The 23,669-nt window shown below is 42.8% G+C and overlaps 1 protein-coding gene across 2 annotated transcripts in view; it reads right to left on the reverse strand.

Moving 5' to 3' along the window:
- JMJD1C (jumonji domain containing 1C) overlaps window positions 1-23,158 on the reverse strand; it is a 169,208-nt gene extending 146,050 nt beyond the window's left edge. For both annotated transcript variants that reach the window (XM_062000967.1, XM_062000966.1), the window contains exon 1: window positions 23,012-23,158. In XM_062000967.1, coding sequence (XP_061856951.1) covers window positions 23,012-23,158 — 147 coding nt within the window. The remainder of the gene's footprint in view (window positions 1-23,011) is intronic.
- Window positions 23,159-23,669: the final 511 nt, after the last annotated feature.

Consider the following 23,669-nt stretch of genomic DNA (forward strand, 5'->3'; position numbering starts at 1 on the left):
ATGGATTACTTTTATTGCCAATAGGGCTGAACACTAATTATGGCTCAGGATTTCACTGTGCTTTATACTCCACTGACAAGTATACAGACATTTCTAACACAGGAAACATAGACTTTCATTTTTATGATTATAGTTACATCAGTAAACCAGAATAGAAGATATGGGCTAGTGACAATTACACGGGTCTGCACATGCAGCAGTTCATTTGCATAAGTAAACTCAAGGAGTTTTGGTACTTAACTGGCCACAGAATTGTTAGCCTGGAGTGCCACATTAGCAACACCAATCTTGGAAAAAAGGTAGGGAAAGATCAGCTAAAAAAATGTAAGAAAGAAGTTGTACAGAGTGATCTGTGAACACAAATACATGGAGCACACACACATTCAAAGCCACAAGTTACTGCAACCTACAGTTTGTCAAAATTCTCAGTCAATGCATGACAACTGATTACTTTGTGAGCAGAACTGATGGTGTCTAAAGAAATTACTACTTAGCACAGAAGATCATAAATTAGTTCACATTTCTGGTTTTGTTTTAGAGGGTTCTCTTTTGCACAAAATACTAAGCTGGCTCCAATCCCAACACTTAACAGCTACATTAGTGCCAGACAATAACTTGCCAGCACATCTAATACTACCACAGCAAACACATTCTGAAACACAGACATCAAAATCCTGGGATCTTGCACCTGCACTTTCCAGAATGTAACACTCCTCATCCAATGCACTATGTGCTTAATTGAAGCTAAGTAGCCACTGTGCTAGTGGAGCTCTTTAATGAGACATTTACAAAAGGACAGAAATATCCAGCTGCAAGAGCAGGACATCACTCAAAAAATAACGATCTCTACACAATCTGCCCTGATCCACATGGGAAACCTACAAAACATTTTCCAAAAAACGAGCCTGAGAACAAACTTTACTTGAATACCAAAAACCATGAACTCAGTAGATATCAAGTGCCATAAACCCACTAGTTTTACTACCCTCCATTCACCTCTTTATGTTCCAAAGAGCAAACTACATTATTTTTCTTCCCCTGGGAGATGAATTTATTTTAGTACTTCTTACACTCCCACTTTCCATCCCCTTATCTCCCATTGTGCTCATTTCAAAGACAGAATTGGATGCCAAAAAATTTGTCTGGTTTCACCACCCTATCTACACCAAAACATCTAATAATAGCTTCTCTATCTTTGAAACTTTGTTTGCCTACACTCTAATATAGTCACAAAATAATGTTCATCTTTCAAGTGGTCCTGCTTTTTCTTCATGTTTGCCAAATCTACATGATCTCTCTTCTCAGTTGCACTTTCAACTGACAGCCTACTACAAATATATACACCATAAACAGGATACAAAAGCTGCCATTAGTCCAGTTTGTAAAGGCTTTTCCATACAAAGGCAGATTGGATTCCCTCCGATTATAGTAGGATAAGGCAGAAAAACTTTGTCAATTCTCTGACCTGTGAATTGAAGAAAAGTAGAATTTGAGTTTAGTTACAGAACCAGCTTTTGCTCCTGCTCATGGTTCAGCACAACCACCTCCAGCGACTCAAGACAATGCAAAAGAGGCTATCTATATATCCCAATTCCTCTGATCAGACTTTTTAACAAAACCCTGTGATAACCATAATCAGTAACCTTCATCACCTAATGGGTCTACCTTCTTTACTGACATGGGATACTTTAGACAATCTTTTTAGGCACCTGTGATCAAACTGATTTCCTATTTTTATATAAGCACAGAGAAGAGAGAAAGATTGGAAAACAAGTCTAGAGAATTATTTTAACATCCCATGATGATACTTAAGGCTATCTTGACTCTGCAGGCACACCCATTTTCAGGGCTCCTACATTTCAGTCTGAAACCTTGAATTATTACAATCCACTCTTGTGAGTTGGAGTTGAAAACATGGCGAGGGGGAAATTATCTTTTAACATATCCAGCTTTGGTTCTTCTGAGCAACACCAGTCCTGTGGGCTTAATTAAAAACAAAGAAGAGAAAAAAAAAAAAAAAAAAAGGGAAAAAACAACAAAAGATGACAGAGTCATTGGCTTAAGAGCACATAAATTCTCTGCCAAGATACAAGATTCTTTCTGCTCCTGCCGATTTTCCCCAGACACCTCCACCTCCTCTTTCCCATTACAGTAAACCAATATGTTCACAGAGTTAAGCATTTTGATAACTTGGTCAGTATAAAATATTCATAGTAGCTCCAAACCTATCAAATTAGGGTAATTATTCCTGCCCAACTCAAGATGCACAAAACCTCAGAGGACTGCAAGGACACCGATGTCTTTGCTTCCCTGGCAACTCCGTACGGTTGTCACCTTGTGGAAGAATTAAGAACTAACTCATGAGGGCATTTAATGATAAGAGTGGTCCAGATTTCATCATGTTTTACCACTTACACAGGTTGGAGATATTAAAACAAGAAGGTGTCACAAACCCTACTTAACACCTAAAATTTTGTTAGGCAAAACTGAATGCATACAAATCAGAACATATGGAATATTTCTTCTGTCTGTCTTGATGCAACCCACAAAAGTGATTATCTTGGCTTATGACCAATTTGAAATCTTGACAAATTAGTAAGTTCCTCACAGAAAAAAGTACTCAACCATCACACATTTAGGCAATCCAGGTTAACTTTATTGTTACTTAACTCCTCTGACACTCATAATTATTCAAACCTGTGTAATAAATTGAAAATCAAGAGGTGTTTGCCACATCTATAACATAAAACACAACTCAAGTGATACATGAAAAAGCCTGCTGGTAACTCAAGTTGCCACCAACCCTTGTCATCAAGATGTCAATGACTGTGGGCCTACTAAATCATCAGTAAAACACTCAAACAAACTGATTCCAAAGCCCTTAGGACTAAAAAGCTACTGTTGGCATTCAAACTTCTGGAGATCAGTATTAATTTAAGTTTTCACTAAAAAGACTATAAAGGCACCACAGTTCCACTTAAAACTGAAGTTTCCTAGACCACAAGTGATCTGCACTCAGTTCAGAAGTCACTAGTGTAATCCATTGCAAAAGTTTCTTCTCAAGCTCAAACCACAGAAACAGAAGATCTGTGATGGAAAAGAAAAACCATATTCTCTGTGTTATAGGGAAAAAAAGTCTAGAATGTACTTAAAATAGGAACTGAATCAGACTACTTAGCACAACCCTATGGTTAGGGTAACAAAATGAATTGCACTCACTAACTTGCATCCTCAAGCAAAACATGGCTAAGACTGAGCTTTCAGTGTTCATCCAATATCATTTCTATCAACTCCTCCAAGATCCTTACCCTCAGAGCTTTTTAAGTCTTACCTAGGTTCTTACCTCACTTACTACATCTTTATCCCTTTGGACTTCACAGACAATCCTTCTACTATGCGATGATGACAGTATCTGCATTTTCCACATTATTTTGCCTCCTATCTCTATAAACATAACTTATTGGCATTTGGTTTCTAAGTCTTCAGACTCTGCTATGAAATGCCTCATCCATATTTAACAAAAACCTCTGTCACTGGCTGCTTTGAAAAAAAAAAAAGGAAAATAAATTTCAACCTCATCCCCCACTATCTTTCACATTTGACAGACATAACCAAGAAACCCCAGTAGAACTACTTCGTTACACACCTCAAAAATCTCTCCTACCTCTTTTCTGTCACAAGATTTCCCATAGTTTTGTCTGCTGTACACAAACACCACATTGTTATAACCTCATTTCAGCTCCTTGCTCTTCTAGATTTCAAAGCTCTGAGGCACAGACAATTTTAGCTCTGTTTGTATAACACCTACCACAGTGAGGACTTAGTCCAAAAGTGTCCTACAAAATAAACAAGAGCTGCATGGACACATAAACAGTAATTTCAGCAATTCCAGCACCAAGACTTGGCAAGTTTATCATGCAATTCAGACTACTTACCCTAGAACACCTCAGTCTTACCTTCAGACAAACAAAATCACATACACACAAATCCAGTTTTGAAGTTAAACCCTCCAATCTTTCAGATCACCTTCAGCAAAAAACACACCACTACTAAAACTTGGGTCTATTTATTATCTACAGGATAAAACAGCCAACAGACCTGGGTAACCATCTACTGCTAACAGAAGAAGCCTCAATGTCTTTAAGATGAATGATTAACAGTTTCAGTAGGCTTGAGTTTCATTAGCTAACAATAGAGAGAAGGGAGGTCTACTGTAAGATGTTTATGAGAAGCCTGAAGTACTCTGACCACAGAAAGATACAATAAAGATAGGTGATTGTAGTGGGTCTGGGACGGTAGTGATTTTCCACAGCAGCTCCTGCAGTGCTGTGCTTACTGTTGATATCAATATTATGACTACCGCTTGCACAGCATCAGGGCTGTCCCTCCAGCATTCCTTCCCCCACCTTCACCAATAGCTGTGAGTGGGCATGATCTTGGGAGGGACTATGGCCAGGACAGCTGACCCAGGCTGACCAAGGAGATATTCCATACCATATGACGTCAGCTCAGGAATATAAACTGGGGGAAAGGAGCAGGAAGAGGAGGCGAGATTCATTTCTGGCCTTCCCAAAGCAACCGCTACGCGTACTGAAGCCCTGCTTCTCGGGAGGTGGCCGGACATCGCTGCTGATGGGAAGTAGAGAGTAACAGCTTTATCTGCTTCTGCTTTGCTTCCCGCGCGCGCGGCTTTGCTGCTTATTTATTAAACTGCTTTTATCTCAACCCACGAGATTCCCATCTTATTTTCTCCCCTTCCCTGGCTTGCTGAGGAGGTGGGGGGTAAAGCGGTGTGGTGGGCACCTGGCATCCAGCCAGGCTCAAACTACCACAGCCCTTTTGGCGCCCAACGTGGGGCGAGATAATAGCAGATTTACATTAACTGCATTGCAATTACAGTAAACCAATGAGAGCAAAGTTCCTGTGCTGGTCACGGAGCCTTGCTGTTATGCAGCTTATCTTACACTTTCTAATGTTTGGGAACATGATGCTCCTAACATTGACTCTCGGCTGTGCTTTAACCTTAATAGCTTTGCTAAGCTGGCTATATAATTTTGTGAAGAGGATGAAAGGGCCTGGGAACATGATGGCCCAAATAATAATAGCAAGTCTCATTCTGTTACTGATGAATTTAGTGTGCTGTGGGAGCTATCTTGTGGAGGCCATGGGGCAAAGCACCTCTTTCTCCTCAGCTCGGACTGATCTAGACAATTCTGTTACACAGACTTCCCAGGTCCTTAGTCACCCTTATACGAGAGTTTTAATATTACTAATTAACATGGTTGGTATATTATATATCTTGTGGAATCTGGAGTCATCTGGGTATCAGAGAGTACAAATTTGCGATGGAAACATGTTAAAATGCCCCCTGAAGCGGCCAGTCCCTGGGTGGCAGGGTATGTGGATGAATTTAGGCAAATTCCTAGGACGGTTATCACCTCCTGTAATCTGGGATTTTACATCTGAACAGATAAAAAACCCTGCTTTACTGACACGCTACCTGATAGAAGGGTGTCTTACCTACCCTAATGAGGCCCATCAGGTTCAGGCACTATACCGGGGCCTAGCCTCTGCCTACCGAGCTGCATTCCAGTCCTCTCAGAGAACTGTAATTGAAATGGAAACTCAAACGGTACCTGAGACCAACATAGTTGAGTCAGTCGCAGTCCAGCCCTCTCAGAGAACTATGGCCGAGGTGGAAATTCAAACTATACCTGAGACCAACATAGTTGAGTCAGTCGCAGTCCAGCCCTCTCAGAGAACTATGGCCGAGGTGGAAATTCAAACTATACCTGAGACTACCATGGTTGAGTCAGGGAACCAAACAACAACCACAGTGGTTGCCCCAGTAGTGAAAAAGAAGCAGTGGATAAGGAGGTCAAGTCCATATCATCGATTAGTAAGGGCAGACGAGGAGGAAGAGGAAAGGCTAGAAGAAGAAACTGGTCCTTCGGTAAGGAGATCAGGAGAAGTGAGAGAAATCGAAAAGGAAATGGAAACTACTCGGTCCCTCACCTCAACAGAACTTAGAGATATGCGAAAAGATTACAGTCGCCAGCCAGGTGAGCGGATTGGTGCCTGGCTGCTCCGATGCTGGGATAACGGGGCTGACAGTCAACAATTGGAAGGCAGAGAAGCCCAACAGCTAGGATCTCTTGCTAGGGACCGGGGAATTGATAAAGGCATTGGAAAGAAAACCTCAGTTTGTAGTCTCTGGAAACGACTCCTCTCAAGTGTACGGGCAAGATACCCATTCAAGGAAGACCTTGTAAATGCCCGAGGAAAGTGGACTAGAGCTGATGAAGGGATCCAATATCTAAGGGAATTAGCTGTGTTGGAAGTCATCTATGGTGATCTGGATAATGTCGAGGCCTCCACAGATCCAGACGATGTCCAGTGTACACGGGCCATGTTGAGAAAAGTGATCCAGAGTGCCCCAGCTACATATTCTAATATCCTGGCAATGGTGTATCATCCAGACATGGACATACCAACAGTGGAGAGGGTATCTTCTTGGTTACAGAACTATGAAGAGAGCCTCTGCACCTCCTCATCAGTGTGGGATGATGGCCTGATTGTTAGATCTGCCTCAAGAATTCAGTCATCCACTGTCCCGACCAGGGGAAAGGGAAGTCCCAGACGCAGGAGTACACCGCGAAATGAACTCTGGCTCTTTTTGCGTGGCCAAGGAGAGGATATGAGGAAGTGGGATGGTGAACCCACTTTTAAGCTAGAAGCGCGTGTACGTGAACTAAGGGGGAAGGCAGCTGTTAGAAAAGGACCGCCCAAGAGGGCTGTCAGCAGAGTGGCTGCCAAAACAAAAGAGGACAATCAACAATCTCCAAGACATAGAAGAACTGCAACTACTTCCTTCGAAGCCAATGAGGAGACTTCAGGTCTGCAATTGCAAGGATCAGATAGCGAATACTCTGATGAAGAACAGAAATAGAGGGTCCCTGCCTCCAGCCAGGAGGAGGAAAGGGATGACCGAATCTACTGGACTGTGTGGGTTCGATGGCCTGGCACATCAAACCCACAAAGGTATAAAGCCTTAGTAGACACAGGGGCACAGTGTACATTGATGCCATCAAGGTATAGAGGCACAGATTCTGTCTGGATCTCTGGAGTGACAGGGGGATGTGAAGAATTATCTGTATTAGAGGCTGAAGTGAGCTTAACAGGGGACAAATGGAAAAAACACCCCATTGTGACTGGTCCAGAGGCCCCTTGTATTCTTGGCATAGATTACCTCAGGAGAGGGTACTTCAAAGACCCCAAGGGGTATCGATGGGCTTTTGGTATAGCCACTGTAGATACAGAGAAAATCAAACAACTCTCTAATTTACCTGGCCTCTCAGAAGACCCTTTTGTTGTGGGATTGCTGCAAGTTCAAGAGCAACAGGTACCAATTGCTACCAGGACAGTGCACCGGAGGCAATATCGCACGAACCGAGATTCCCTGGCTCCCATCCGTGAGTTGATTCATCAACTGGAGGCTCAAGGAGTAATTAGCAAAACTCATTCTCCATTTAATAGTCCCATATGGCCTGTGAAAAAATCTGATGGAGGGTGGAGGTTAACAGTAGACTATCGTGGCCTGAATGAAGTGACACCACCACTGAGTGCTGCTGTACCAGACATGTTAGAGCTCCAGTATGAACTGGAGTCAAAAGCAGCCAAGTGGTATGCTACGATTGACATCGCTAATGCATTCTTCTCAATTCCATTGGCAGCAGAGTGCAGGCCACAATTTGCCTTCACATGGAGAGGTGTCCAATATACCTGGAATCGATTGCCCCAGGGGTGGAAACATAGTCCTACTATTTGCCATGGTCTAATCCAAACTGTGCTGGAAACGGGTGATGCCCCTGAACATTTACAGTACATTGATGACATAATTGTATGGGGCAACAAGGCAGAAGAAGTGTTTGAGAAAGGGAAAAGAATAATACAGATTCTCCTGAAAGCTGGTTTTGCTATAAAAAGAAACAAAGTAAAGGGACCTGCACAAGAGATACAGTTTTTGGGCATAAAATGGCAAGATGGGCGTCGGCATGTGCCTATGGATGTTGTGAATAAAATAGCTACTATGTCTCAACCGACTAATAAGAAAGAAACACAAGCTTTCCTGGGCCTTGTGGGATTCTGGAGGATGCATATCCCAGGTTATAGTCAGCTTGTGAGCCCTCTCTTTAGAGTCACCAGAAAGAAGAACTGTTTTGAGTGGGGCCTTGAGCAACAACAAGCTTTTCAACAAATTAAACAGGAAATAGCTCGTGCAGTCGCCCTTGGGCCCATCCGTACAGGACCAGATGTGCAGAATATCCTCTACACTGCCGCTGGAGAGCATGGTCTCACCTGGAGCCTCTGGCAGAAAACATCTGGAGAAACCCGAGGTCGACCATTAGGGTTTTGGAGCCGAGGATATCGAGGATCGGAAGCCCACTACACCCCAACTGAAAAAGAAATACTAGCAGCATATGAGGGACTTCGAGCTGCTTCAGAAGTCATTGGCACAGAAGCTCATCTCCTCTTGGCACCACGTCTGCCTGTGTTACACTGGATGTTCAAAGGGAAAACCCCTTCTATACATCATGCAACCAGCGCTACATGGAGTAAGTGGATGGCGTTGATTACACAACGATCTCGACTGGGGAAATCTAATCGCCCAGGAATCCTGGAAGAAATCATGGACTGGCCAGAAGGCAGAGATTTTGGAGCATTGCCTGAGGAAGTAGCTCGCGCCCAAGAGGCACCACCATATAATGAACTGTCAGAAGATGAGAGGCATTATGCTTTGTTTACTGATGGATCCTGCCGCGTGGTAGGAAATCATCGTAAGTGGAAAGCTGCTGTGTGGAGTCCCACACGACGAGTTGTTGAGGCCACTGAAGGAGAAGGTGAGTCAAGTCAGTTTGCTGAAGTGAAGGCTATCCAACTAGCTCTAAAGATTGCAGAACGAGAGAAGTGGCCAGTACTCTATCTTTACACTGACTCCTGGATGGTGGCTAATGCTCTATGGGGATGGCTACAGCAATGGAAGAAGACCAACTGGCAGCGCAAGGGTAAACCCATCTGGGCTGCTGCATTATGGCAAGACATTGCTGCTCGGGTGGAAAATATGACTCTGAAAGTACGTCATGTAGATGCTCATGTGCCAAAAAGCCGTGCCAATGAAGAACAATGGAATAACCAACAGGTAGATAAAGCTGCTAAAATTGAACTAGCTCAGGTAGATCTAGACTGGGAGCGTAAAGGTGAGCTATTTATAGCTCGATGGGCCCATGAAACATCAGGACATCTGGGAAGAGATGCAACATATAGATGGGCTCGTGATCGAGGGGTGGACTTGACCATGGAAGCCATCACACAGGTCACCCATGAATGTGAAACATGTGCCGCAATCAAGCGAGCCACACGAATCAAGTCTCCCTGGAACAGAGGCCGATGGCTGGGTTTTCAGTATGGTGAGGCCTGGCAAATTGACTATGTTGGACCACTACCACGAACACATCAAGGCAAGCGGTATATACTCACCATGGTGGAAGCAACTACTGGTTGGTTGGAAACATACTCTGTCAACCACGCCACTGCCCGAAATACTGTCTTGGGTCTTGAAAGGCAAGTTTTGTGGCGACACGGCACTCCAGAAAGAATTGAATCAGATAATGGAACTCATTTTCGAAATAATCTCATAAACTCCTGGGCAAAGAAACATGGCATTGAGTGGATATACCACATCCCCTATCACCCACAAGCCTCTGGAAAGATTGAGAGATATAATGGGTTACTAAAGACCATGTTGAGAGCACTGGGCAATGGGGCATGGAAGCAGTGGGATAAAAATTTAGCAGAAGCCACTTGGCTGGTCAATAGCAGAGGTTCAACTAACCGTCCTGGTCCTGCCCAAACAAAACCACTACATACTGTGGGAGGAGATAAGGTCCCCGTAGTGCACCCAGGGAAATGGCTGGGGAAGGCAGTATGGGTTGCACCTCCCATGGGAAAAGGCAAACCCATTCGTGGGATTGTCTTTGCTCAAGGGCCTGGCTGTACTTGGTGGGTGATGAGAAAGGATGGGGAAACTCGATGTGTACCTCAAGGAGACTTAACCTTGGGGGAAAAATAACCTGTTATGTGAGTTATCTGTTGTAGATGAACTTTGCAAGAAAAAACGAACAAGTGGACAAACCAAGCCGGTGCTGGTGCCCAACACTGAACATACTGTTTCCCCTGGCCTGGATATTCATCTTGATGGATGAGACAGAAGTTATGGCCTGCTCCAGTGAACATCTACAGAGAATGAAAGATATAAGAATGTTGTTTGTTTGTTTGATGCAAGATGCAAGAGGGAATACAAGAATGATGTTTGTCTGTTGAAGAGTGGGGGTACTGGTTAATGAGAGTATATAAGAATGTATATGGATTGTTAAGATGGTTTGTCTGAGCATGACATAAATGGTATGGAATAAGGGGTGGAGACTGTAGTGGGTCTGGGACGGTAGTGATTTTCCACAGCAGCTCCTGCAGTGCTGTGCTTACTGTTGATATCAATATTATGACTACCGCTTGCACAGCATCAGGGCTGTCCCTCCAGCATTCCTTCCCCCACCTTCACCAATAGCTGTGAGTGGGCATGATCTTGGGAGGGACTATGGCCAGGACAGCTGACCCAGGCTGACCAAGGAGATATTCCATACCATATGACGTCAGCTCAGGAATATAAACTGGGGGAAAGGAGCAGGAAGAGGAGGCGAGATTCATTTCTGGCCTTCCCAAAGCAACCGCTACGCGTACTGAAGCCCTGCTTCTCGGGAGGTGGCCGGACATCGCTGCTGATGGGAAGTAGAGAGTAACAGCTTTATCTGCTTCTGCTTTGCTTCCCGCGCGCGCGGCTTTGCTGCTTATTTATTAAACTGCTTTTATCTCAACCCACGAGATTCCCATCTTATTTTCTCCCCTTCCCTGGCTTGCTGAGGAGGTGGGGGGTAAAGCGGTGTGGTGGGCACCTGGCATCCAGCCAGGCTCAAACTACCACAGTGATCTAAGAAGAAATTACAATACAGCTCATCAGTGGGGTACGTAGGGAACAGGAAATACTAAACAGGATTGGGAGAACATCAGATGGAATGTTTTTTACAGGAAGCGAAGATTAAAAGCTGTGTCATAAATTTTAACTCATGCATCCAGAAGGAACACAGTCTAATCTTCTCCTGCTTATACGTACATGACAGTAAGACATTTCCCTCCAAAACACTTACCAATACCAATTTTCTCACACTGGCTACCTTGCTGGTCTGATATTTCTGAAATTAGAAAGTAAGAAAAAATACAGTATACAGCGAGGTGCATGGGGATGTTATTTCACAGCACTCATTTCAAGGCACCTCCACAATGCCTTTTAGATAGAATGGCCATTATGTTAACTGCTCTGTAAAAATGTTTAAAGATAGCTGTGCAAATTATTTTTTATTCATTACAACCCATTGAAAAAAAAAATCTTTTATCTTTTTTCCCCCCAGTTGTGCACTTCTCATAATACACATGTACTTTAAGTTATAAACAACTGCAAGTCTGACCCAAGCTAACCACACTTCAAACTGTTAGCCCATGTGGCTCAACTCTGATAAAACAGGACTTTCTTTTCTTCCACATTGTTAGCAAAAATCTTTCATTAGAGTATTTGAGAGTATTTTCCACTTTAAATAATAATATTTAAAGTGTTGGGGAACAGTTAAAAGGACCACAGAGAAGCAATAACAGAAAAACATAAAAATACTTAGAAGCACAACAGCACGTACACAGCCCCTGCTTCATTGTTACCACCCAACAAACAGCTTTCACCACTACAAGTGCTGTACTCCACAGAACCCACAAGCCTAGCTTTCCTCTCCCAATCAACCATACCAACAAAACACAACACACGTGAGGTCTTGCCAGCAACAGAGCACAAGTACTACAGCAGAAATTTTCCATTTCTGGAACAAAGTAGATATATTCATTTTCATATGTGATACCTCTATTTTTTATGACTATAAATGTCAATACTAGTAGACAATATCTGATTATCACTTCTTACTACTTCCTACTACTGTTTCTTGGGGATTCTTTTCAAGCATTTTCTCCAGTCAAGACTCCCTGTTAACTTGAAGCTACTGACAAACTTTAGAAGATCTGGAAGCTTCTGTCCACACATAAATGTCTTATGAGAGGCTTGCAAAAGAAAACCATCCACATTATTAATGGGGAACTGACTGCTTGCTTGTCTAAACAGCACACCTGCAGTTCCAACCTTGTGCTGCCACTGCCCAGCTGACAGCAAGAAAAAAGAAACATACTGGATGTGGGCAAAGCCAACAGTGACACAGTGAAGAAAGAATCTGGTATTAAACGTAGGTTTCAGTGACATCCTCACATATTGAAGCTAGACACCATTGACTTCTAAAAAAATTACAGTCCCTCCACACTGAAGGAAAAGGTTAATTCTGTAGCTTCACTGGTTCAGATAATGAGATTATAATGTAGAAAGAGTCTGAATAGCCTGAGGGTGGATAAAGCTGCAGTCAAAGTTTGCACTTTACTAGACATCTGATGAACTAATCCCCATCAAGGCTACCTGCCTGTTTGAGCTCTTATACCTAACAGAATTCAACAGCAGATTGAATTAAAAATCAGTTGAAAGGATAGTCAACCAAGGAGCACAAATTCAGACACAACCTGACTGCATTAGCACAGACACACTCAGAACCACTTTACTATCATCCACAGGTAGTCCAAACCTACCTCCATCACAATATGTATCAGGGAAGCCATTTGCAACACCTAACTTTCCAACTCACAGAATCGTGCTGCTGTTATCCTCCACAGCACTTCAATTGCAAACTATAGTTATCTATCCCAGCTATAAAGTAAGATCTGAGTTCAGGCTCAGCATCCTGTAGATGCAGTCCCATGGAAGAGCAGCACATGCCTGCTACATTACAAATGAGTCTCCCTTATGGTGAAAAATCTGACAAGTAACAAGTAGATGCAAGTGAGTCCTGGGAAGAAAAGGAAACAAAGCAATTATGAGCAGCCACAGAAAAGCTCAGCTCTACAATTCCACAACTACCCTGAGAAATGCCAAACCGACAGCCTTATGAATACGAACTGCACATGGCCCAGGCTGTGATTAATGAAATAGCAGTATCAGTTTCAACACTGTTCCGACTTGAAATAATCAATGCTTTTTTGAGACTGTTTTTCTGAGTTTCAGGAATTAATCCAGACTAAAAAATACGAAAGGAAAAATATAGTCAAAAGTAACAAAGCATGTAAAGCATTCTATTTATATAAAGACAGTGAAATGTATTTCAACCAGTCAAAATCGATTATTCTTTTTAAAAGATCATGCAGAAGGAGGTAAAGTACCCCATTATACAGAAAAGCTACCAATCAAATTAAGAAGTGACAATTTTTAGACAATTATGACATTGTCTAAAAATATTCACATCTCATGTTTTGACCTATATACAAACATTAAAATGTGACAGCATACATACAGAAGGATCAGGTATATTTAGGACAGCCCACCTGGATTAACAGTGAACCAGTCAGAAGGATAATATTACCACTATCATCCCTCTCTCCTTTTTTTAAAAACTTTAATCACTGTTTAACTGTTGTCAGACACATCACCATGAAGGTTTGACCTGGGTATACTAAATATAAATGGACATTTAATAGACAATTTGTTCATTATAACAACAACAACAAAAAAAAAATCATCCCTACACTCCAGTGGAAAAATTAAATTTGTAGAATTCAGAATGCATTAAGTGATACTTTGTTTCCCAGAGAAAAAATAAAATAACTTAACTTGACAGTACTAAATCTATTCAGAACAATGTGAATACAAGAAATTATGTGAAGATACACATCTCAGTGAAGACCGCCATTTAAAATATGCAAACATACTGCACACTCTTTGGTATAATCTGGCTCAAACAGACATGTATTTGGACAAGGCTGGTAGGGACTGACAGGTAGAACAGATATCGCCAATTCTCTCAGGTTAAGAAACAGTAAAGGAAAACTGCCACATTTATATGTTCCCAGAGAGGAGCATCAAGAAGTGTTGGAGAGCTAATAAAATCATGAGTGGCATGTAAATGACAAACAAGAGGGGACTGATCTCACAACACAGGAACCAAAGCATGTCTGGAAACAACAGCAAACAATCCCGAGTAGAAAACACAGTAAAAGCCTGACCCTCCTTTGTCACAGGATGTTGAAAAGTTCACAGGAATACAAAAAGGTTTCCTACAAATTAATTTAGGAAAAGATCCAGTAAGAGCTACATCACCCAAAGACCTCTGCTGGATTAAGTTCCTGAGCTACAAATCACCATTAGGAAACACTGAGCCAGTACAGCTACAAGCTGTAATTTTAGAAGTATGATAGCTAAGGGTCACATCAACAGCTCTGAAGACCACAGTAACTTATTCACATTCAGTCTTTGACTACATCAGTTTCTGTATTTTTTACTGAAATGTTGGCACTAGAGCATTGCTAGCTCCTAATTCTTCAAAGATCACCATGGTTCTATAGTCCCAGTCATTAACCTCTCCCCTAGAACCTGCTCATGCCATGCCTTGCTTGCATGTGTTCAGTCCTGCTTCTGAGAATGACCACTGCTGCAAAACTGAAGTCGAGTTTTGCTTTAGTAAGAACTAAGATGGAAGAAAGACTACAGATTAATGAAAAATTCCAGTCTAACAGTTCACTGCTGATTTCCTGTCACTCTTTCTACAACTTTTTATAAAAAACAAACTGTTTAAATCCTGTTAAATCCCAAAAAGCATGTTGCTTGGATATAATTTTTGGGTTCTCTTTTGTTTCTAAAAGGTATTAAGTTTACATTCTGTATTTCAGGAAAGAAGAGAAGACAAGAAGAGCAAAAAATAAGGACATAAGCTGGAAGACTATTTCAATATGAATGGTCTTTGCCAACACTCCTCCAAAACACAGCTTTCCAGTCCTTCCTCATCAGACACACAGAACTGAAGAGATCTGACTTGGGCCACCTGGCAATGACTCAGCAAGTGCTTTCTAACAGAGCAATCATATGCCAGATTTTAAACCATCATCTTTATTAAAAGCTCTGCTCCTTTAGCAAAATAAACCCTGGTGAGTCAACCCAACTCCTACGTCAGCATTGCCTACTTGTTATACATAGCAGTGAGTTACTTGCAGTGAAGCCCAATTGAAATCTTTTCAACATCTACATTAATTGCAGCGCTGATCACGAGACTTAAAAAAGATTATCATATTAATATAGAAGTATTACATACATTATTTTCCTGAGGTGTATGTATTTTAACACACATATGCTTAGGTTTCCCTCAAAACACTTGATTTCACATCTATTTCACAAAGGCAATTTTTGGAAGAATAAGTATGGCATTAACAGACACCAAACGATGATGTTATGGATTATTTTGAATACATATTTCCTTATTCAACTTAAAAAAATAAATTATTTATACTGAATGGAAAAACATCACTAATTTAACTGCAGTACAGAATCCTTGTATTACAGATGAGCAGGTTAGGACACATTTACTAGCTACAGTGACTGCAACTCTCAAAAAGTATTTACATTATTTTTTAACTGCTTTGTTCAGGCCACAGTCCAGAGAAATTTCTCCTGGAAACAGTGCCAGCTTAAGCTTCTCCTACTCTCAGCCATTTGTCTCTGGTTGATTCCATACTACTTCCCCAGCCTCAGTACAACCGGTTGAAGTGCCATATGGTGAACAGAACAGGAAACTGCTCAGGGTTAAAAAAATTAAGCCAGCAGTGCCACCAAGAGAAATGTCTGCGGAACCACAGTCTTCAAAACTTCTAAATATGTTGCGATGGAAGGGTCAAACTAAAAGCCCTAATGCTTACCCTCTATCTTTTATGCCTATGAAGCTCTGAACAGAGTACATAAATGAGCTCAAATCCAGTTTATGTACATGGAGGCAACTCCCTCATAAGCAGATTAAGTTGCTCCATTCCACTTAATTCTGAAAAGTGGTAACGGCTGTTTAAAGTATAATACCACTTTTTCTCAAGAAAAGGACTTGAAAGGAAAACACAGCAAAATCCCCAAGTTTCTTCTGGTTGCCTTGCTCTCTCTCTGTCTTAACAATATGAAAGACAGTGGTACATGGGAGTAACATCAACTCAGGACAGTAACTTTCTGGATTTGTTAATATAGAGAAGCAACATAGCATTAGTTCAGCTTAGAACTCTCCACCAGCTTCAAAGAACAAGCTGGCTACAAGCAGAGCAAGCCTGTCCGTCCCCACCTAATAGGGCTAACAAGAGAAACCATCCCTGCATCAACACTGAAAGCCAGTGCCCAGAGCACAAAAGTTGGCAATAACAGCATGTCATAGCAGTGTCTCTCCCAGGACAGCCACTTTGCTGCCAACTTCAGGTGAGCTTCTCAGATGATTCATACTTGCTTTCTTCTAGCAAAAGCAGAAGCAGTTTACCAAGTCCTACTCAAAGCAAAGGTCAAGCCTGATCCCAGAAGATATTCAAGTCCAGCTATGGAACAAAGCACCTCTACAATTCACTGACAGTAGGATCAGAAGAAATTTGAGCTTATATTTGGCCAAACTTTAGAAGCATCACTTTTAAAATACACTCAATTTGGAATTAAAGAACAGTTGTGCTGTTGTCAAGCAGGTTTTGAGATCTTGGTACATGCACAGAAAGAATGGCTGCTTATAAAATGACTACTCATTCCTGAAAACTCTTCACAATGGCTATGCACTGTTTTTTATGAGACCTCCAAAGATTAACACAAGTTCTGAAATGAGAAAAATTCCATGTAACACAAGTGTGGAATAGATTCTTTTTATTCATGTCATAAAATGGCAAAAGTGAATGCTTTTGTGATTAATACGTGATATAGCTTTCCTAAAGCCTCCTAAAAGATTTACATACAGGATGAAATCTTCCTTTTCCCACATTTTGCTCACTGATACATACTCTGCAACTATCCAGTGAGTTAATGAACTCATTACTCCCTAGTGCAGGACACGTAAATTCTGTTTGCAATCTTGCTATTCAAATAAACTTTCTTTAAAATCCAACAGTGTAAGTGTACTTACTTCTTGGTTAACACTTTCAGATTTCTATTAGTAGAGAGGGGAGGGCAGAGCAGAAAGCATTGAAACCTTGTAGTCAGTTTCACGGAAGTTCTCCTGTGTTTGATCTTTTTGTCAAATTACTATGAAAGAGATACTTCTTCCTGAACACTAAGTGAGCTAACTCTGGAAGACAGATGAGGTGACATACACGGGCACAGGATGACAAGCTCAAACTTATTAGAAACAGAGAAAGGAAACAGGAAGTTTTCTTTACTGCTGAGCCACGAAAAGACCGTCTAGCTGATACACACCAAAACTTGCAAGACTCTTGTTGGCTTCAACACTGATAGGGAACAGTAGAAACAGCAGAAAAGAGTCTAAATCCCTGGTGTGTTTTCAGTTTCTCCCACTCCTTTCAAACTGATTTCAAAACATACACAAAATGCATCCTATGACAACACTGCTTCTCTGGATCCAGAGGTAGCAGTGGTATGATAAACTCTGGAAGGTTTTTAGCACCATTTCCCATAGCTGGAGTAAATAACGTGACAGGCTTCTCACCAACAACTTGCTCTTCATCTTTAACCCAGATGCTGGTATGGAACTATGTAGTATTTTTAAATTCCATTAACTACCAACAAGCTCTGCACAACTAGTTTAAACCATATTTCTGCATCTTCCCGTTTATTTCAGGGTTAACAAGTAAAAGCTGCAGAGCATGTACTTCTAAACTAATTAAAAAAATATATTTCACTTTTAAACAGATCAGCTCAAATGTGTTGAAAGAAAGTAATACATTCAGTTTCTCTTTAAACACTAGCTTAGTGAAAGGAAAACAGAGGACAATACAAATCACTGCACTACAAATCAATATATGGGCAGAAAACAAATATAACCTACAGAAGTGCAACTCGTTGCCTGTATGACAAAGCCATGTAGCACTCAAAGTTTGGGAATGCAGAAGCACGAAGATAAAACAATCACAGATCATAAGACTGTGTTAGAGCAGCTCCACACACAGCAAAGGCAAATTTAACTTGAGCTTTTAATAAGAAACTCTTACACAAATATGGAGTACTCCCATAAAATACTTTCTTTTCAAGTTAACATGAAAAGAATTTGCTGATATCTGTAATACAGTAGTGATAAGTTTCCATTACATTCTGTGAACTTTAATTTTTCTGTCAAGCAAGAACAAATTCAGTTAAAACAGACCAAATCTGATGGTGGCCTCTTCAAATAGTTTTACCAGACAGTGAATTTTTAACAATTCCTTGTTTGCATATTACCAAAGACAAGATGCTAGTTAAAAATACCATTTACTCAAGTATTTCTACCACTTCATCTTACTAATTCTACTGTAAATTTTAAAAAAATAAATAAAAAACCAAACTGCTTCACACTATCACTAATATTTAAGTTCTTATGAAGGACAGCTAATATGGTGACTTATTGCCACAACATATTTCCCCTTGATTTTGTGTTTTAATCCACAGACATCATCGCAGCAAAATTCACACATCAATAAACATGCAATTGCAAATCACTGCAACTTTAAACTACAAGTTTTAGTAAAGGCTGTACACTATGTGTTTAAAACCTTATTTCCAGTCTCTCTTTCATGTGGACAAAACATTCCGCTGAACATATAGACAAATTCAATAGACGACTGCAAGACTACAAAAACTGACAGAACTCTGAAGCACTTCTGGTAAGTGAAACAATTTTCATCATTTCATTTATATTTTTAAAATTTACTCCTCTAATAATCACTTTTTAAGTGCAATACAGGAAAATACATCTGCCATCAACATGTCAAATCTTGGCACTAGTGATTAAATAAACATTTTGCAACCTATGGCCCAAAAAGCAATTCTCAAGGGGCAGCAAAGACCACAGAGATCCTGTGGCCTTGACTCCACCTCTTTCCTCCTGGCAGTTTATTTGCCAAGAGTTATCACTGCAATCAAAGCAACTCACAGGCTTTTCCATGGAGTTCACAGTAAGGAAAAACAGAGTTTCCAACTTCCTCTAACAACACTCACTGTTATTTAAGTGGAAAGAGAGTTACGAATTCTCTCAAGGACTAGTGAAACACACACACATACACACAGATACATGTATACATGTAACTTTTCTTGCTTGTATTTTCATTTTAAAATAAATGCTTTTCACGCAACACGAACGTTCAAGAACTAAAAACCAATTGATCTACTACCAAGTTGTGACTCAGATCAGAGAAATTATCAAGAAAATTCATGGATTAAATTGTATACATTACACCTGCAAAGCAGGTATTTGTAAAGATCTTTAAACATTACAGGATTACTAAGAAAGAGACAGATTCCAAATCCTTGCAAGAAGGATCTGCATTTAATGGCAAAAGCATTCACGTTCCAGAAGACCACCAGTGCTCACAGCCAGTATGTTGTCCTCATCGTAGTGTCCACTAGTAGTAAGTCAACAGGAAAGCCAAAGAAGGCAAAATTTCCATAGAACAGCAGGAGAAAAGATACCTGCATACCGTTCCCTCTCTTTGTATTAAAAATAAATCAATCCGTTTTAAGAAAAATAAACAAAGACTACCTATCAGCTACGTTGCAATAACAAAAACTAAAAGGAAAGAGTTACTTAGTGTCCTTTCATGGAATGAGACCTATCTGGAAGAAGATACTAGAGTTCTTCACTTTCTTACCAGAACAATAATTTCAACTACGAAAATATTCATTAATTTAGTTATCAAAAAACAATCACAAAACAAACTTAGCAGCATATGACAACTGGAGCCTTCATTTGCCTGCTCACCAGTGGAAAGCATCTAGTCCAAGCCTTCGGATCTGGAGTGCCTGACTTCACGAATAGCTCTGTTTACAGCAAAACTAATGAAGCTTGGTTTCCTGCAGATTTGCTCCTACAAGCCCTGTGGTCATTTAACATTAATTACCTCAGTTGCCTCTAAGTTTGCCCCTGTCTTCCTGAGATCCTTCAAGCTCATAAAACCTCCCGTTTGTCCCTACATTCCCAAATAGTCATGCTTGCTCTCACATTTTCATTAACACTCAGCTCCTTCTTGTGCCCTAAAACCCACCTCCACATCAGGTCCGCCCTCCACCACCTACTTATCCCTGGATGGTGCTAAGCAAGAGGCAGCATATGTTGTACCCAGTTTGAAGCTTGGTGAATGTGGTAGACCACATAAAATGCCTTGACCTCCTTGCCTTTATGGTTTCTTGGGAGAAGGGCTCTCATGGTCCCTCAAAAGTCAGCTTTCACAGACTGAAGGAAGGTAGGGGACATCTCTCTGGACCTCTCCCTGCTCTTAAAATGGTTGAAACTGACTGGGGGCAGGCAAGAGGAGTCACACTTGTTAATGAAGAAAAGGCACAAAGCCAGTGTAAATGATACTTCCTCCCAAAACAAAGATCAAAAAGTAACTCAGTTTTGGTCATTTATTTGTAAAGCATTTTCAAGAGCACACTGCTGTCCTCCTGCCTTCCTGCAGATAGGGCATCTTCTGCTTTTTTCCAAGGTCCATTCCACCGAGAAGGACCAAGAATACATAAAATGGACAAAAAGTCAATTTCAACATTTTTATGCTGCACCCTGTGGGCAGCAATGAAATTGTCAACAAGAATTACTGTTGCACACCACTGACAAGTAGCAGAAGGGTCTGGTGTTATTCATAGGGCTGGCCACCTCAAAATTAAGGCCATGGAAGGACAAGAGAAGCACTCTATCTAGGATAGTACACATGGAACTGAGGCTAACAGAAAAATGCCCTTGTCCCTCACAAGGGACAGAGAAAGAAAATACTCAGGTTAGCAAATACCAACTAATGAGAGATTAATGTTCATTACAAACGCAAAAGGAGAGCCTAACCCACAGAAAACTACCTGTTGCTAATAGAAACCTTATCCTTTGTTCTTCTACCCACTCACTCACGCTGTGATTTATACTTGTTTGTTCCTTCGAGACAGAAAACAGGTATCAAAAAAACCAAACACTGCACTTGGAGAGGGCAATGATGCTCAAGTAGTTAAGTACTAGTCTGGAACTTCTTACACTGAGATAATATTTCAAAGCCTTCCCAGGCTCGCCTTGTTCCTGAGTGACTAGTGGTATATATCCACATCGCATAATGTAGTGCAGAATACCAGAGAGAATATAGCCATGTTAACACTGCACTGCACCCAGGCTCAAATGCAGGCTGAAGCATTCATCCTGCTGCTCAGGTAGTTTGGATCTAGCCAAATGGCACTCCTCTACACCACACAGGCATATCCTTAGTCATCCTGCCTCAGGAGCCAGACATAAGATAGTCCTTCCTTTAAATTACCAAGAATTACTATGAAAGAAGGACCAAAGATAAAAACACTTGGACTCCAAAGTTAGGAAGAGAAGTAAGTATCCACAACAGACAGCACACAAAATCTATTTAGCATACCAGACACTACCCTCAAACCCATTCTTAGCACCCATTCTCTCTTTATGTCATCTCTGCCTTTACAGTTTACAGATCATGGCTCTGATTTGTAAATGTCAGTAAACATCTCCTTATACTTTACTCAGCGTTTCCATAATTGTATATAGATTCTAGAGAATACTATCCTGCAAGAATAACATTCAAAATAGGTTCTAAAAATAAAGTGTTCTCGCCAGTTCTCACATGTAACAAAGGGTGAAAACATAGGCTATTTCATAAAGAAGGGCATGAACAGTATGCTACCTGAATTATATCTGGAGAAGGGAGGGGAAAAAAAAACCAACCCACAATACAGCAAAAAAGTAACATTTCAAGTGTCACATGAATTCTGCTTCTAAAAGCCTAGGACTTATGAAAACAATAACTCTTAATTTTGTGAATCACATTGCTCACATCAAGCAATCAATAAACCTCTAAAACCAGACAACTGTTTGCTTGAGTTTGTAAAAAATAGGCAACCTTCCACTCCAACTGTGTTGGGCTGTGAACACCTCCTCCTTAACAGCAGCAATATGGACTGCCCAGCACAGTTCGGCGATCCCTTCTTTCAGCCTACGTAATTTCCATTTACATAGTCGTGACATTTTTAAATGTGCTTTCAGAAGTACCAAATAACAGAAGAACGTGGAAGGAGACAATCGCAGCAGTAACACAGCACTCGTTCAACAACAGAATTCACAAATAAAATAACGACCAAGTCCAGGGAGCACAATAAAACTCCATTTTACAGATTATGCATTCAGAACACCAACCCAAGGAAATCCTGGTCGTGCTTCCCCCCCAGTGAGAGTGTGTCTGAGCACAACAGAACATATCCTGGCTCCTTCGCTAACCTCCACGCACATTCCTACACCCCTTAGGAAAACAGTGACAGTAGACATAAAAAGGAGGGAAACAATGACATTCTTTTAATAACAGCGCTCAGTACCGCGTTCAGTACGTTAGACCCAGTCGGTCCGTGATACATGATGCCAGCTTCTGCATTCCCCTGGAAGCCCCGCGTTCGCCGCTAGCCCCAGGCTGGTTTTCCCTCGGTGGCCAGGTATTCGCCCTCCCCTACCGCCAGCGCAGCCGGGGACGGATGCACCGCCAGGAGCTGCATCCCCGCTTTCCCAGGGGCACGAACGGGGCCGGCGCCGGCGCCGCCTCCGTTCCCCCACACGCCACGGGGCAACGCGCCTGGCCCTGGCCCTCGACCCCCGGCAGCGCGACCTCCACGTCAGCCGCCTCCGTTGCCGGGGCGCGGACACGCGCCGTGCCCCCGCGGCCCCCCGGGCGAAGGGCTGTGTCACGCCGAGCCCGCCCGGGCCGTCCCGCTGCCCCTCGCCGCCGCAGGCCCCGCGCCACCCCCTCGGCCCCGCCGCAAGCCCCCCCTCCCGGCCCGGGACGCGGCTCTTACCGCCAGGTCGGGGCTGTGAGAGTCCCGCTGGGAGACGGCGCGGATGACCCCGGCCCGCCAGCGCCCGCTCTCCGGCGGCTCCTCGCCGCCGCCGCCGACGCACAGGAACCGCTTCCCCACCAGCTCCGGCCGCGTCTCCACCGCCATGGCCGCCGCCACCGCGCAAGGCACCGCACCAGCCGCCGAGCCTCGCTCCTCTACGGGCCGCCCATGGCGAGAGGGGCACGCGGACGGGCGCGGGGTTCTCGGCCTCAGCGGCCGGGCTAGGGTCAGCGCCCCTGGTCCGGGCCAGCGCCGCGGGGCCGCTCCGCCGCCGCTGCCGCCGCCGCCAGCAGCCTGACACAAACACCGAGGGGCGGGGGAGGGCCGGGGGCGCGCGCGCCCTCCCTCCCTCGCGCGCTCGCTCACCGCCGCGCTGCGGCCCCGACCACTCCGCCCACGCAGCCCACTGCCATGGAGACCGGTACCACGCGCCGTCTCCCTCCGCCAGGCAGCGCACGGGGAGGGGGCGAGCGGCCGGCGGCGTCGCGCCGCAAAGAGTCCGGCCACGCCGGCACGCGAGCTGAGGTGGCCTCGGGACCGCGCAGGGGCTCTTCCCGCCGCCGCCAGCGGGGCCACGGTCGTGCGCCGAGGTGGGAGGGCCGCGGGACGGGCCGTG

Source organism: Colius striatus, chromosome 8 (assembly GCF_028858725.1).
Source record: "Colius striatus isolate bColStr4 chromosome 8, bColStr4.1.hap1, whole genome shotgun sequence".
NCBI classification, from domain to species: Eukaryota; Metazoa; Chordata; class Aves; order Coliiformes; family Coliidae; genus Colius; species Colius striatus.